The 16,155-nt window shown below is 50.9% G+C and overlaps 2 protein-coding genes across 8 annotated transcripts; both read left to right on the top strand.

Moving 5' to 3' along the window:
- The first annotated feature begins 2,240 nt into the window (after positions 1–2,240).
- zbtb8b (zinc finger and BTB domain containing 8B) lies at positions 2,241–8,548 on the top strand. Of its 7 annotated transcripts, none has more exons than XM_015339950.2 (4): positions 2,241–2,325; positions 4,513–5,593; positions 6,243–6,421; positions 6,677–8,548. In XM_015339950.2, the coding sequence occupies exons 2-4, from the start codon at positions 4,552–4,554 to the stop codon at positions 7,025–7,027; spliced, it is 1,572 nt and encodes a 523-aa protein (XP_015195436.2). In that variant the 5' UTR covers positions 2,241–2,325; positions 4,513–4,551; the 3' UTR covers positions 7,028–8,548. The 7 variants fall into 7 exon arrangements, 6 of the variants coding, with proteins under 6 accessions (XP_015195436.2, XP_015195438.2, XP_015195437.2 ...); XM_015339952.2 differs by having other exon boundaries at positions 2,315–2,333; XM_015339951.2 differs by lacking the exon at positions 2,241–2,325 and adding an exon at positions 2,367–2,454.
- Positions 8,549–9,752: 1,204 nt separating this feature from the next.
- On the top strand, positions 9,753–15,607 carry zbtb8a (zinc finger and BTB domain containing 8A). Its single transcript, XM_006643441.3, has 4 exons — positions 9,753–10,190; positions 12,018–12,916; positions 13,321–13,490; positions 13,691–15,607. Exons 1-4 carry the CDS (start codon positions 10,126–10,128, stop codon positions 14,018–14,020), a joined length of 1,464 nt encoding a protein of 487 aa, XP_006643504.2. The 5' UTR covers positions 9,753–10,125; the 3' UTR covers positions 14,021–15,607.
- Positions 15,608–16,155: the final 548 nt, after the last annotated feature.

Here is a 16,155-nt window from a genome sequence, read left to right as displayed (position 1 = left end):
GATATGGAGACAGGGTTAGTACTGGGGCTAGGTTCATAAGTAGAAGTGCACTAGGGCTATGGGAAGGGTTGCGAAAAATAATTCTGTACAGCGTATACGATTTCCTAAGGTTACGGAAATTACAGATATGTAGGAGGAAAGGCTTTTAAGGTAACGAACGCCTATCTTTACCCTAAATTGTTACTGTGTGGTTTGTCCACTGGGCTGCTATTATAGAGAGGCCTTCAGGTTTACCATGGGAAAGTTGCTGAACAAATAAGCAACCCAGCAAGCTCTTTCTGAGCTCCTGAATGTGATGGATTGTCATGTGGGCAAGGCAGGCACTTTTCTCAGTGCGAGAGATGAAAAACAGGGTTTTCTTATTCGAGCCCTTAGGAAAATAAACACCCAGTGGCCTTGGACAATGCTGTTGAAGTGCTGGGCAGCCTGGTACTTTTCCCCAGCTCGAATGGGCTCCTGTGTGGGACAGGGGTATTGTAACTCCAGCTGCAGCCTGCATTTCGCTGAACACGCGGTGTAGGTAGAGGGCGGACAGGCGTATAAGAGCAGGGGCTTGTGATTATTACTCTCCAGGAAGGCTCCCTGACCATTCTCAGACTATGCAAAAGTGAAGCAACATTCGGCTGGTACTGCAGCAGAACAACGTAGCTGCTCTCAGACGCTGAGTTTTAAAATGCCGCAATTAAAGGAATAAACTGCTTCCAGCTTGGCAGCCCTCTGGCTCTTTCATCATGGCGAGGTGAAGGTCAGTTCTGTGGTGGATCACGCTGAGCAACACTCCAGCTGGAGGAGATTTCGGGGGCACCTGGCTAACGTTCACCGTGAAGGAGCCTGATGGGGCTCCTCCAATCGCAAAGACATACTGAGATGGAGGGAGTTTTTAAGACAGTTTATTTCTTCATGCCGAGCTCTGGTTCAGGTCTGTGAAAGAGCCTCAGGGCCACACTCTGAGAGTTCTTGGTGCTGGAACGTTTTGTCTAGAAAAACGCAAAAACATTAGGGGCAGTAATCCTGCAGGCTTTCCAGAAATTTGGCCAATACCTACTGACTGTAACATAGAAGAACCAGTGATTTGACATATCCGAGCAATTAAGGTCAATTAAGTGAGAATTAAAAGAGAGGGGTGCCCTATCCCTGACTGGATCGTTCGGGACATGAGACGGGCTATTTAACCCCCAGTACCTAGGAAGGTCACATACATAACTGTCTTCTAAAATACTGCCTCCTGTCTTTTGAGGTGAAGAGTCATATTAATTGTGCAGTTTGACTTCCTAACTGGACGTAAGCTATTTACAAGCAATACAATTGGTCACTATGCTTTCTAGTGAACGCACAGAGTTTTTGTATTTACTGTATATTAGGAACTCCACTGATAGCTTGTTTTATCAAAGTTTTATGCATCTTAAATTAGTTAATAATAATGCTAATAATTATAATAATTATTACACTTACACTTATATAGCGCTTTTATATTACATTTAGGATGAATGACAGCCCAGGTTTAGAATGGGCATCATTGTAAAATATGCATAGAATACAAATGGAATTGAATAATCGACAAACTTTGTGAGATCAGGAAAGTTCCAACTGCATGTTTACCCTGAAAACTGGAGACCTCCCCCATTCCAGAGATCTAGCTCCCCCTGCTGGGAACACTCCGAAAGACAGCGATTGAATTCGGAGATTTTGTGGAGGCAGTCTAAATCAAAATGTGATTTTCAAAGCAAATTTGCCAGCACGGCCGATTCTGGTTATATTTTAAGGAAACAATAAAGACCTGTATTTTTTTCTGCATTTTCGAATTGTATATGTTGGTGATTTAAAATACATAAATAGTTCTTCCTTTCGTCTTCACCGCATTGAAAAGTTATATTCTGCAACCACATTCCTCGACGGCTGATTAAACATTCCATGATGAACGGGAATCATTGTTTTTCTTTCATTGTAGTGCATATTTACTTCTACCTCTGCGATTGGGTAGCTAGCTAGTTTGCAACATGATAATTAACTGTTTGTATATTACATTACGTCCTCCAAGGTGGTGGGTTTGGGGACACTTCACCATCAACGAGGTATCGAACCTTGGACTGCAAGGAAACTACTGCTCCCAGAAGCCCCCTTGCAAAAAGTCTCTTTTGTCTTGCTCTCAACCTACCCTTAAGCGTTCCAGGAACCCGCCCCCCGTGAGCTTCCCCTCTTCTGATTGGACGTAACGCTTCTACGTCAGCCCTCGGGTGGGCGGGGTCGCATGTCGAACCCTTAGCGTGGCGTTCGTTAAAAAAAAAAGTGAAGTTTGTTAGCACCGATAAAGGAAGACGGCTTGAGGTGAGTAGGTGAGCAGCGATCGGTCGATTTGTTAGTGTTTGAATTGCGGTAGCGTCACTGCAGCGAGGACGTTTTTTTTCCCTCTCCCATGTCGAGGTGCCCGTGACAGCCGGATTGGACGCGCTGCAGGTCTCAGCAGTGCAGTTTATTTGTTTTGCTCGGTGCTTTTGTTGAGCATCCGCCGGCGACGTTCCGCTCATGTCCGTCTGGCTGAAGCACAGACCTGTCAAAGCGCCGACTGGGCGACCTGGCTCGCTCGCGTGCTTTGTGTGACAAGTGTCACACGTTCCTTTGATGTTCCCGTCAAGCGTGATGTCGTCGCTCTCTCTCTCTCTCTCTCGGGATGTTATAGATGTCACGGAATAAAAATCACACGTTGCATGAAAGATATTGTTTAAATTTGCAAGTCGGCGACGGCACCGTTAGCTAACCGCTTCCTTCTTCGTTTTTATTTTTTTTTCTTACGTTTTCTCACAATTGCCTCTCTTCGGATTGTGTGTTTTTTCGCTCTGAGATGAGTCTAATGGCCATGTATTGCAATGTACGGTAGCGGTAACTCGCTTGGTGTACAGTTGCACGTCTCAGTTTGTGCCTGTATCCGCTTGTCGATTTTCGATTTGTGCCGAGGCTCCTCGGTTGCTCCGTCTTTTCAAAACACTGATGAAACTTAATGGTTAAATGGGATTCATTTCAGCATCCAGCGTTTTACTCAGAATGTACTGCTTGATTTCCGCATGTCGCGATTATGGGTGCCCTGCCTCATTTCTTCTTGACCATAACGCGTGTGTTCATTGCCCATGGTAGAGGTTGCTAATGTACACAAGCGAATTTAAAACAGAATTGTCGGATGTTCGTCATTCTTCAGTTCTCACTCTTCATCAGACTGCGGGTTCTGTGTGAATTCTGTTAGTTATGAGCGCTGAGATATCATGCATTGCAGAAGCGGAAACCGAGAAATGGGTAACGTCAAGTTGTGATGGTGAGGGTGAGGGTGAGGAGATGGGAGGTTGTATAAAACAGGTGATGGTGCTTCTTCAGAACCCAGTGGTAAGATCCATGTCTGTCCCATGTGAAACCCTGCGCTTTAATTGGATAGCCAAGTACCTCCATGCCACATCGCTATCAAACTGATTGATTACAAGACTGGTATGCGGTGCTGTCTTGTGGGTTATCCCCGGGACCCTGTGTGAATTTTGAAGTTTGTGACTTTTGTGTTCAGTGCCTTTTGCCACCCCCCACCGGATGTGAAATTTGATTCAAGTGTGGGATTCAAACCCTCAGAGGGGGAGGGGGCCCTGTGTCACCCGGTTGGGGTGAGCCGACTCCAGATGTCCGAGATGTAGGAAAAAAAAACGAAGTATAGATCTGCTCCAGAAAACGTCGCAGCTCGGTGGGAAATGAAAGCAGGAGGGCGTGAGTGGGTTCCAGGAGGAGGCTCGGACTGGAGGGAGGGCAGGGAGTCACGTTTCAGACTTGCCCCTAGGTCACACACTCCCCGTGCATGTCAGCAGGGCAGGAGGGGGGTGTAGGGTCGCTCTGTGACCCAGCCTGCAGGCCAAGAACGGTCTCTGGGGGAGGCTGGGGGAGTGGGCGATAGAGGGGAGGAGGACAGACAGACCAGCCAGAACAGAACTAATCCGCAACCCACAGCTCTGTCGAACTGCAAAAAGGAATTCTCTGCCTCCTTCTTTAAGAAGCAGAAATTATGCCATTTCTGCTGATACTGTTACTACTCGTGTAAACGCTAATATATAAATAGCTTGATACTAATAATATGGGAGCGTGGTGTTTGGTGCCTCCGCTTCACAGATCTTACGTCCTCGGAAACATTCTGTGTGGAGTCTGTATGCTCTCGATCATGCGTTGCTTTCCTCCAAGCGCCGTGGTTTCCTCCCACCTTCCAAAGACATGCTCGCTAAATTAATTGGCATCTCTGAAATGTCCCTGTGTGTGTGGCTGCCCTGTGGTGGACTGGAGTCCCGGGCCGGATGTCCCGGCCTTGTGCCAGGACGCAAGTGTCTTATGCCCTGTATGACTCTAGCTTTCTGGTTATGCGAAGCTGAGAAAATGCCAAATGGGCAGTTATTTCTTCCCAGACCCCTGAGGAGCGCCGCCCTCTTTCAACACGTGAGACGCGGCGTGCCACGCTCTGCGGTCTCACAGCTCTGCTTCTCTCGTGTCCCCCAGCGAGTATTCTGCACCGCGTCGCGCGCCGGAGGGGTGAAGATGGAGGTGCCGTCCTACCAGGCCAAGCTGCTGTGCGAGCTGAACGAGCAGCGCAAGAGGGACTTCTTCTGCGACTGCAGCGTCATAGTGGAGGGACGGCTCTTCAAGGCGCACAGGAATGTCCTGTTTGCCAGCAGTGGCTACTTCCGGGCCCTGCTGGTGCACTACCTGCAGGACAGCGGCCAGCGGCACAGCACCGCCTCGCTCGACATCGTCACCTCGGAGGCCTTCTCCCTCATCCTCGACTTCCTCTACTCCGGCCGGCTGGACCTGCGCAGCGACAACGTCATCGAGGTCATGTCGGCGGCCAGCTACCTGCAGATGACCGACGTGGTCAACTTCTGCAAGGCCTACATCCGCTCCTCGCTGGAGATCTGCAACCGGGAGCGGGAGAGGGAGAGGGAGCGGGAGCGGGAGAGGGAGAGGGAGCGCGAGGACCAGGCAGACAGCGGCTCTCCAGCCGGGGCTGCCGCGGCCTCCACCTCGCTCGGAGACTGCACCCACTCCAGCCCGGATGAGCCCAGTTCCCAGGCCCTCCCAGGCCCTCTGCCTGCCCCTGTCCCCCACAGCAGGGACTCGGAGAGCGAGAGCTCCAGGGGGGAGTTCCCGAGCTTCCATCCTGTCGACCTGGCACTCAAGGCAGCCCCGGCCGGCAAGGTCAACTCCTCTTCCAGCTACCTCCTGGGCTTGGTGCACCCCAAGACGGAGTTTGACCCCGACGAGGAAGGAGAGGGCCCGACGGGAGGGAAGTACACGCCTTTGTTCCACGCCCCTCCCACCGATGATGACCGGCCCCACCCCTCCTCTCAGCCAGCCGGCAGCGAGTCCTCCCCTCTGCCCTACGACAACTACCACATGAAGCAGTTTCTGGAGGTGCTGCTGAGAGGGGGGTCCAACCCCAGGCGGGAGGAGCTGGTGCAGCACTTTGCCCAGAGCCTGGGAGGGGGTGTGGGTGTTGGCCGAGGGGCCCCAGAGGAAAGCCTGGGCCTGGGCACGCCTTCCATCATGGAGATCCACAGTGACTGGTACGGAGACGACACAGGTAAGAGCCCCCTGCTGTTAGGATGAAGCGACAGGGATTTTGGTCCCAAGATTTGATCTAACTGGACCGTTTCTATCAACTCTGTCTAGCATGACACGCAACCGTCTCTTATTACTGCCAGACATGTTGTGCTGCTAGGAAGTTCAAAGTTCTGCTAAATTCTGAAATTGCAAGCTCGGGACTCGGGTGTCAGGCTGTCCCCCACTGGAGCACTGTGGAGTAAGCTAACGTTACTGTGGCCACCAGCCACACCTCTACTCACCTGTCGGTCGGTACTGGTTGCTGTGTTTACACAATCAGGTAGCATGCTCCACCTGAGACGGGGGTGGTTGTAACTGCCCACAGGTGAAACAGGCTTCCTGTCTGATTGTGTAACCACAGCAACCGGAACTGACTGACAGGTAAGTAGAGGCGTGGCCGGCTGCCGCAGTAACCCTACCTTACTCCACTGTGCTGCAGCGGGGGAGAGCATGCCATCTCGTTGTCTAGTTCTGTCTGGTTTCAGAGACGGGATGGGGGTTATCTTTAGAACCTAGCTTGGGGCTGCGTGTGCAATCTGGGAATCGGAAGCACTCTCGTTTGGCAGGCCACCTCTTCAAGGACTGGGGTCATGTTGTTGAAGTGGGCCGGGCTCCTGTGGGTTTTGCAGGATACGGCCTCGTGGTTCCTGTGAAGCTGCACAAGTGCCCGTTCTGCCCCTACACCGCCAAGCAGAAGGGTATCCTGAAGAGGCACATCCGCTGCCACACGGGAGAGAGGCCGTACCCCTGCGAGACCTGCGGCAAGCGCTTCACACGCCAGGAGCACCTGCGCAGCCACGCGCTCAGTGTGAGTCCTCACACCTCTCCCCCAGGTCCGGAGCCCGAGCTCCTGGCGCCGCTAGTGTGTCTGTCGGAGGGCAAGTGATTGGGGATCAACACTTGTGAATGAGAAAATATTTAATTTTACCTGTTTGTTATGTCAAAGGTGATATTCTCATCATCATGGTTAAAATAAATAATGTGGAAGCTCAGTTTGATATTGTAGAAAACTGAAACAAGGTTTGCTTTCAGAAGGTTGCAGTTGATGTTTCTTTACTACTAGGTGGCGCTACGCGACAGGGTAGGATGTGATTGGTTTACCTGTCTGCAGGTGCACCGCTCAAACTGGCCCATCGTGTGCAAGGGCTGCCGGCGCACTTTCACGGGCGTGATCTCCCACGGCCTGAAGCGCTTCGGGCTCTGCGACGGCTGCACCTGCGTCACCACCACCCACGAGGACGCCGCCCCCATCAACCTCAGCAGCCAATCGGAGGGCCCCGAGCGCAGCGACGGCGACGGCGACTGGCCCATCTACATGGAGGAGGCCGAGGAGGGGGAGCCCGGGGGCGGGGAGGACCTGGACGACAAGCACGAGCTCCACAGGCAGCTGTCGGAGAGCGAGGGGCTGATGTAGCGAGGGGAGGACCGGCTCCCTCCGCCTCGCTCTCGCTGCGGGCCTGTCCCCGTGGGGAGTGGGCTGTGGCGAGACAGAGAGAAGGTCGGGGTGCTCGTGCGGCAGCGCGTTGCGATCCCAGATTGCTCCCGCTGTAAGGATTGGATCCACGGCTCCACACGCCTTGGTGAGGAATCAGGGCTGCTAGCGCGCGGGGGTGACTGGGCACTGAAGTGGCGCTCTTGGCCCCCAGAACGAGAGCAGCTGTGTGAAACAAAGGCCTGAGCTTCCCTCTCTCACTCCCGTTTCTTGTAGCTGCTAGGATGAGCTTGGAGAAGATGATAACTTCAGGGTTGCAGTCGAGGCCTCGTGCCTCTGACTGGAATCTGCGCTCCAGCAGAGGTTTTGCTCCTCCAACATCACGAAACGTCCACCCAGGAGAGGGAGCTGGAGCCTGTTCCAGCACGCAGAGGGCGCAAGGACACACCCTGGGCGGGATGCCAGCCCATCGAAGGGCACACTGACACACACACACACACACACACCAGGGCCAATTTTCTCAGATGCCAGTGAACTTCCCTACTGTGGGAGGGAACCCACACAGACATTGGGAGACCATACAAACCCCATCCACTCCACAGCATCCCTGGTCCAGTATTGAACCCAGGACCACTGGGCCGCCGTGTTGCCCCACATCACAAGACAGCTTCCATGAATGACCTGTTTGGGTGTTGAGTGAAAGTGGACAGCAGGGTGGTCTAAGGTGAGGTCCCGTCCTGTCCGCTCCGCTGCAGAGCTTTAATACAGCCAGCATTACTGTTCTACTGCTGATTAACGGTGAAATAATGCAGGGCGGGGATGGCTCTGCTGTGTTTGGGAGAAGGCGGGCAGGTCCTGTCCAGCTCTGTTTCCGTCGCTCCTCTGCAACTTCAAGCAGCTCGGCGAGTTCTGTCCCCTTTAACTCTCTGTGAAGCCCGGCCCTTCCTGCTGCCGTGTGCTGGGTAGGGCCGACTTGTGGACCATGCCCTTACTGTACGCTGCGGGTGTGCAGTGGGTACTGAACTTTCTCTTAACCTGCTCAGAGGATTTTGTGGGATTCTGTGTGCCGAAGTTAACTTGTGTAACCACGCGATGACGTCGCGAAAGCGTCTGCACCGGTAGAGAAAAATAAAGTGGAAACAAAAACGTGTTTTGTGAAATATTAAAATTACAGTGGACAAATGCCAAAGCTATCTTTTGTGTTGGTTTACTTATGAACATTGTCAAGACAGAGTAAAAGTGATAGTCGAAATATAGTTACAATAAGATTGTAGCCTTAACTGTGGAGAATGCTTGCCTTTAGTCTATACAATGTAAAACATTTACATTATTGAAGGTGTTACATTAACCTTAAGTAAACAACAAATATTTTGTATGGTACTTATTTATATTGTCTCGTTTTGCAAGCTATATATTTTGTATTACCGTTCTTTGTAAATACTTCCAGCGGCGTTGGAAGTGAGGTTCAGTGCTGTGTTTGTGAAATAAAATCTATTCCAGTGAGCTGTGAGTTATTCTTATGTTCACAATGCTTAGTGTAATGATTAACGCCACACTTCTGCCCCAACTGGATAGAATATGCTGAACTGTAAGGGTTAACCTTGCATTCACGTTTAAAAGTGTTACCGAGGCTGTGAGACTAATTTGCTTTTCCATATTAAAATCAGCGCTTATGGTGTTGGACGCTCTTTTTTGAACTGTTATTAAGATTAAACTACTGGCAGTCAAGACTGAACATTGGAGACGGATTTACATCGGAACCGAGGACTCCTGACCGCAGCATCAGGCGTTTAGACACCCGTGCTTCTTCCTCAGAGTGTCCCGGGAGAACGCCCGCTTGTGTTTTGTGTTACCGGGTGTACTGTGTGAGTACATCGCTTTGGATAAGGGCGTCAGATAATAATTACCTCGAACTTCGCACCCCCCGTGGCGCATCACTCTGCATTTTTGGACAAAGGCTTCAAAAACGCTTCGAAAGTGTGTTCTCAGCGTTTTGTCCAACTTCTGCCCAACGTCTCGCAGCCCCGCCTCTGTAAATTGGACTAAAAGCTAGGCTACAATCGCAGGCAAATCAGTCATGTCGGTTTTTTGAACTCGAAATCACTTTTTTTAACACCACTGAAGTGGACACCCTATAGCCACACAGTACGCCGCTTCTGTGATTTAGGGGTTACACGTACAGCGTACCTAAGTCATTGCACCCTTCTTGGTAAAGTGGAAGTATTTCATATCTACAGTATTAGACGATTTTACACTAGCATAAATTAAATTGTATGAGAGATCAAATCAAACTACCACTCTTAACTGCTCAGAAGACAATTTTAAACGTGAACAGCTTCTCGGAGTGCCGCATTGGTGTGCTTACATTTACCGGGGAATGCGATTTGACATTTTAACAATATAGCAAAGGTTATTTCTTTAAAACGCGGGACTATGCGATAAGTGACTTTAAAAAAAAAATGTGTCACGTGGCGGGCGACTTTTAAAACCCCTGCCCCCGTGCTGAAGTTTTGTTTCGAAGAGCGATTCATCTTGTCATATTTTTTAGAAAAATGACCATTGGTTGGTTTTGTAACTACAGGTGTTGGATAGCCTGCAACGACACGTTATGTGGCGTCGTTCACTCATACTCTCCCTTTAAGATCATTATATGTATTTATTAAGCACACAAAAATCCAGAAAAGAGAGAAACCCTGAACAGCGTCTAAACGCAGTGTGAAAGCCTTAGCTTTGGGGCTGCTACCATAGACCAAACGCACAACTTCAGCGTTTCTTCACCTACATCTCTTACTCGAGGTGTGCGGGTTAGATAACAATGAGCCTGGGGGGGTGAGGGCTTCCTGCCGGTGCAGGGAGGACTGAGGGGTTAACGTGCGCGCTGGGGCTTTAAGCTGCTCTCCGGCCCTCGGGCGCTGCGCTTCCACACCCACGTCAGCACGGCCTCCCTTTTGTCCGGCAACCGGGTTTTCGTCTTTAGGGCTGAGCAGCGACCGTATCGCCCTGCGCCGGAGACGAAGAGGAGAGACTCACTTTTTTTCCATTCTTTTATTTTCTCCTGCAACAAACACACACACACACAAATGGACATTCTTTCCGAAATGCGGACGAAAGGATCTTCACAGACACCCGGCGAGCCGGGGCAACCGTGAGTATCGCCGGAGAAAGCAGCGGGTATCGGGAAGTGAGGAGCGTGGGAGGCAGGGCGCAGGGACCGTAGGGCGTCAGCGGGTCCTGCGGATAATTGCAGCCCGTGAAGGCAGCGCCTCGCACCGCAGAGAACCAGCTCGCGTCTCCGCTGACCATGGTGCTGGGCTGCAGCTGCGCTGGGTCTTCGGCTGGCTGGGTGAAACGGGTGTCGAGACGGAGGACTCGGGAGAGCAGCGTCCACGGACGTGTATCCTCCTCGCCATTTCAGCCAACATATATATATATACGTATTTTTTCGCGTTCTTTTCGCGAAATCCCCGGTCTTGGTTATTTCATTGTTAGTTCTTCGGTGGGCGTCCTTTCTGTAAACCCCAAGGGCTGAGAGCGGAGATCTCGCAGTGGTAACAGCGAGCTCTGCGTGCGAGGCAAAATATCTGGCGGATAAAATGTGATTTTAACACAGTTTCACGACACACTGAGGTATATGCAGAGTGGAGGCTGAACGCACTTCACGATCAATAGTTATCGCTTCCCTTCGTGTTCAGTGTTTCGGTCTGGCAGGAGCCTTCGGGCGCCTCTGCCAAGCCACAGGGTGCTACTGCTGTGCCGTTTAGTTTTCTTTAAACAAAACAAACGTGCCCCTCACGTTCTGAAATCAGAACCCAAATATATCAAATGCGTTTTTTGTTGTTTTAAAGAACTTAAAATAGGAAAGGGGGGGGACCGGGTTTATAGCTGTAGGCTGTGTTCTTAAGAAAAGGGCACCTGGGAAATAAAGGGTATTTTATGCGCTTTTTATTTAAAAAAAAAAACTAAAATCCTGCAGATGCCTTTTTTCAGCTATGGCGCGATAATGAGAGCAGGCTTTCGTGTCGCTCCGTGCGCTGTACGGCAGGGCTGTGTCCGCAGCGCAGTGCCTCTGTCGGTCTCCCCCGGCGCCCGACGCCGTCAACCGGGTGTAGCTTTTCAATCCACTTCGAGAGAGCTCGCCTGTGAGCGGCGGGCAGCCCGGCCAATCGGCGTGCGGACAGGAGACTGGGAGGACGCGATTAACCGTGCGGCGAGACCCCCCGCCCCTCTTTCTTCCTTATTGAACATTTTCAAATTAAAAAAAAAAAAACGACCGAGCTGTTCAGGGCACCCGGAGACTGTATCTCACCGTCCTTTAATCTACAGGCATTTTATCCATTCGACGTCCTTCCATGCAGTACGTGGGCGATGTAGAAATGTCTGTAATGGAAAGGTTTCCTGCTGGTTAAACCAGCTGGAAAAAAGAATCCACTCACTGTAACGTGGTGTTGCGGACGGTAAATGTGGGTTTTTCGTCTATCAGCAGCATCACGACGTCATTGAGAGTATTTTACTGTGATCTTGGCCAAAAACTTCAAGGGGCGACAGGGCCCTCACAATTCTAAGGATGGCTTTCCTTCATCCAGCCTCGTTGGTGAGAGACCCTGTGCACCCCCAGGAAAAACAGTAGTAGTAAATCGGATATTTGTCAGACATGTGTCTTGAATTCTTTCTTTTTCTAGTCTTTGATACCCATCAAGGGCCAAGGATGGACAAAAAAAGACAGAAAACCCAGGAATGTGCTTTTAAATGGGGTGCCAAGGGTTCTTGCATGCCTCATAACAAGACATGTTGTTACCATGTTAACTTTTGAGGCAGGCGCATGCTGATGTCAGAGATACACATGAATTTATCCTGTCTTATTCTCCAACCCACTTGACCTGTCCCCAGCTCTGTCTCTCCTACCTAATTCACTCTCCTGTTCCGCACTCTTGTCGATGTCTCCTCACCCTGGGATGCTCTCTCTCTTCTCTAGGCACCCCTCCCGCGTCTCGGCGCTCAGCGCTGACATTTCCTCCAGTCATCAGAGCCGTCTGCTGCAGCAGCTGGATGAGCAGCGCAGGCAGGAACTCTTCTGTGACTGCAGCGTGCTGGTGGAGGGGCGGGTTTTCAAGGCGCACCGCAATGTGCTCTTCGCCAGCAGTGGCTACTTCCGCATGCTGTTGTCCCAGGGCGCCCAGGACTGCGGGCAGCCTGTCAGCGCCTCCTTCGAAGTCTTCAGCCAGGACACTTTCACCGTCATCCTCGACTTCATGTACTCGGGGAAGCTTGACCTCACTAGCACCAACGTCATCGAGGTCATGTCAGCAGCCAGCTACCTGCAGATGACCGACGTCATCGGCTACTGCAAGAGCTTCATCAAGTCCTCCCTGGACATCAGCGCCAAGGAGGAGGATGACCACTACCTGAGCCTGTCTGAGAACGCTTCAAGGTCTGGGGGTGTCAGAGAGCCGCAAGATTACTCCTCCAGCAATGCGGGGGCAATGCTGAAAAGCCCCAGCAGCTCTCAGCCTGCCTCCTGGCACATTTACAACAGCCCCGAAGTGGACTACCACAAGGAGACCAAGTCTGAGCCAGAGCCCGCCAAGCGCGGCTCATCCCCGTCAGAGCAGCCTTCTCGGCGAATGGGCCGCCGAGCCCTTCAGATCGCTGACCCCGAGCTACACGCCTCACCTGGAGGGTACCAGTTCAGTTTGGGGCCAGAGGGGGGCGCTGGGGAGACAGGGAAGAAAAAAGACTGGTCTATTCAGCCTGCGGCCACGCGTTCTTCCTCCGAACTGAAGGGGGCGCCCTCCCGCCCCAAAGCAGAGAAGGCTGACGAGCTCTACAATACATTGCCCACTATCGTTGGGGTTGTGGGCCTCTTCAACAGAGGTGAAGCCGATGTGGGGGGGAACCTTAATTATGAACCCTGTGAGGAGCTAAACTAAATAAGTGCTGGATGTGCAGAGGAAGGGCGCTAACTACAGGAACTGCGCAAGTCTTCTGATATTTGATATTAGCTGCGAACTTTCTCAAGATTTAGACTCCACAAATGTCTGTGAATGTAATTCTAATTATCTCACTGCTGTCCCAAGATTGCAGATTTATCGTGACCTTGTTTTACTTCCTCAAGCAAATGTTGCGCTTTGCTTTGGTGGGGTGTCTGCAGGGTGAGGGCTGGGATCGGGGGTTAGGGAACCAGGGTCATAAGAGAGGGGTCAGGGGTCAGGGAGAGGGGACAGGCCTAGGGGCCTCGGTTTCTCAGCGCTGAACCCCGTGTCTCTTGTCCTGTCCAGACGAGTGCCCGACCATGCGGTTCAAGTGCCCGTTCTGCACCCACACGGTGAAGAGGAAGGCGGACCTGAAGAGACACCTGCGCTGCCACACCGGGGAGCGTCCATACCCCTGCGAGGCCTGCTCCAAGAGGTTCACCCGCCTGGAGCACCTGCGCAGCCACTTCCAGACCGTGAGTGTCCATGTGCGCGTCTGCGCCTGTCTGCTTCCGACTCTCCCGCTGTCCCAGTCCCAGTGTCTGCCCGGCTAGCAGCTCTGTCCTGCTGCCACGCTCCCTGTGCACCTCCGGGGACTCCGAGCATTTTCCCTGAAACGATTACTTCCTGACTGCATACCCGCTAGACGCTCCTGCGCTTCCTGTCTTCCCAACAGATCCACCAGGCCAGGAAACTGATCTGCAGGAAGTGCAAGCGGCAGGTGACGGAGCTGAGCGGGCGGGTGGTGTGCGAGGGCACGCGCCGGTACCGCCTCTGCAACGAGTGCCTGCTGGAGTCGGGCTGCGACAGCGTGGTGTTTGACAGCTCGGACCCGGCCGGCGGCGTGATGGGGCCCTATTTCGGGGAGGAGGAGGGGGACAAGGGTTGGCCGATGACAGATGAAGATGATCTGGCGGAAGACTCGGGCGCAGACCTCATCATTCAGGAAGTGGAGGACAGCGACGAGGAGCTGGAGCAGAAGGAGACCAAGCCAGTTGTGAGCTAGAGCTCCACCCAGTGGAGGGAGTATGAATTGAAACCCATACTTGTTGGGTCCTGGTCTGTGGGTGTGGGTTTGTCACAGGAGTCAACAGTTTTGCATGCATGTGTAGAATCCCTGCCTTCACATTCTCCCAGTCCCAACACTAGAACTGGAGCCACAGAACATTTTTTCAGTATTTTATTTGGAGGCAGTAAGAGTTCTGAATAGAAGCTGTCGTGGACACTGTGAAGCTTTGAGCATCAACAATGGTGACACTTTTAAATTGCCAAAGGAATCTTAAATGGATTTTTAAAAAAAGTCCTGCAACTTCATATCCTAAACATGTTTGGAAATCCATCTCTTAGAAAAGCACCTACATTTTTAAAAAGACTGCCCTGATTTTGTAGTAACACTAAAGAAGCAGCTTTGATTGTCTGATAATGGCTTTTCTTAGTCACCTGTCGGGTTGTTGTTGTTCTGAATTTTTAAAGAATGGCTGAAAAATATCCCAGCTTTGTATTTGCACTTTTAGTCACAAAGGAGCTTTTAATTTATTTTAAGGCAAACTTAAAATAGGGGATCCAGAAACTGAAAATCCTGGCACAATCAACCAAGCGACCTCCTTCAGTGTCGACAGGGAACTGAATCAGAGGCTGCACATGGAAACCAAGTGAAAGTGCATTTAAATCCGAGAGCAGGGGGTGGTTCTTTACATAGCGGGTTGTGAGAGGCTGGAAGAGGTAAGCTGGCCATATTGCTGTAGACGATACCCTGGCCTCTTTCAAGAAATGGCTTGGTGAGACCCTTGGACCAGCCAGCAACTATGATGCAAATGGGCTAGAGGGGCTTAATGAGGACTGCCTGCCCTTGTCTGCGACGTTTCTGATGTCCTAATTTCCGGCCCGTTTCCAGGCTTCCTTCTTTAGCAGTTCTCTAGGAGACGTTTCACTGGTCCTTCGACTTGCCGATGGTGTCTTGGTGAGAATGGGTGCGAAGGTAGGCAGGTAGGCTTTATCGGCAGTACTGCAAAACACGAGGGAGAGATTGGACCAAGGCTTGCTGTAGCCTCTGTTATGGCTTTAAGTCTACCTTATAATACAACGTTTGCTGTTTGGAACAGTCTTTTTTTCAGACCTTCAGTGATATCAACCAGACTGGGAAATGCAGGCATAGAAATGATCCCTGTCCTACTGTTGTTTTTCATCGAATTTTGTTCTGTCCTTGAGTTTTGTACTGTTTAAATATTGTCGAGTGCACGCTTTGTTTTCTGAACTTCTGAATGTTGTTGTTTTTTTTCCCCAAATGCTTCTACATGTATCGTGTCTTTATTTATAATTGTTCTTTTGCCTTGTAGGTGTTATGTTTTTTTTATTGTTGCCTTTTCACAAATGAAAACCATTTTTGTACTTGGCTGAGGAAAGTCTTGCTTGCTGAGTAACTGATTGTATGGAGGGAAATAAGGCGGATCTGGGTGTGTGCCCTGTGCTTCCGCTGTATGTGTGGTGGTGTAGCTGGGCATGTCCTGTGATCATGTATGTCTGGGATAGTCCATTCTAGTCCTGAAAGCTGGAGGCTCTTGGATCATGATCAAATAAAGACCTAAAGCAGCAACAGGCACGTTGGCTTTTTGCCCAAACGATTAATATTCCGCGAAGTCCTTAAGAGCAGAGATGGAGTGAAAATTAAGGGCTGCTTAGTCTCTCAGGCGGTGGAGGTGACCATCTCTGATGCATGCCTGTGTTTGTGCTCTTTAGTCTTGTTCTTCCAACCCAGTGAAAACCAGCAGCCACGGATCTGAGAAGAAGCCCCTCTCTCTGTCCTCTGTGCCTGTTGCTGTGGTCGGGCGCCCTGCTGCTGTGGAAGACTGCCCCCTGTCTTTCGGCAGAAAGCTGATGTAACTGCGTCACGTCCCGCAGATGGGCACGGGCTGTGCTGTACACATGAAAATCCATTTTAAAAATCCTGTTTGTTAACGTTTTTTAAAGAATTTAAAACTTCCGTACAACATTAAAAACCTTTTTAGTTTACAGACATTAACTTATGCGCTGCAGTTCATACTCCTCTACATCTCAGCCTGAGCTTTGATCCAGCGAAGTGATTATTTAGTTGATTAGAGCTCTGCTATTAGTTTAAGCTTTTCAGACGGTTACATTTATAAT

Source organism: Lepisosteus oculatus, chromosome 11 (genome assembly GCF_040954835.1).
Source record: "Lepisosteus oculatus isolate fLepOcu1 chromosome 11, fLepOcu1.hap2, whole genome shotgun sequence".
In the NCBI taxonomy this organism is placed as follows: domain Eukaryota; kingdom Metazoa; phylum Chordata; class Actinopteri; order Semionotiformes; family Lepisosteidae; genus Lepisosteus; species Lepisosteus oculatus.
The sequence above is the reverse complement of the archived record's forward strand: the minus strand, read 5'-3'. Positions and strand labels throughout refer to the sequence as shown.

Coding starts and splice junctions, on each gene's coding strand:
- zbtb8b (XM_015339946.2), top strand. CDS start 4,234: ATGCTCGCTAAATTAATTGGCATCTCTGAAATGTCCCTGTGTGTGTGG. Junction 5,594..6,242: donor CTGGTACGGAGACGACACAG/GTAAGAGCCCCC, acceptor TGGGTTTTGCAG/GATACGGCCTCGTGGTTCCT. Junction 6,422..6,676: donor TGCGCAGCCACGCGCTCAGT/GTGAGTCCTCAC, acceptor CTTTACTACTAG/GTGGCGCTACGCGACAGGGT.
- zbtb8a (XM_006643441.3), top strand. CDS start 10,126: ATGGACATTCTTTCCGAAATGCGGACGAAAGGATCTTCACAGACACCC. Junction 10,191..12,017: donor CCCGGCGAGCCGGGGCAACC/GTGAGTATCGCC, acceptor TCTCTTCTCTAG/GCACCCCTCCCGCGTCTCGG. Junction 12,917..13,320: donor TGTGGGCCTCTTCAACAGAG/GTGAAGCCGATG, acceptor TGTCCTGTCCAG/ACGAGTGCCCGACCATGCGG.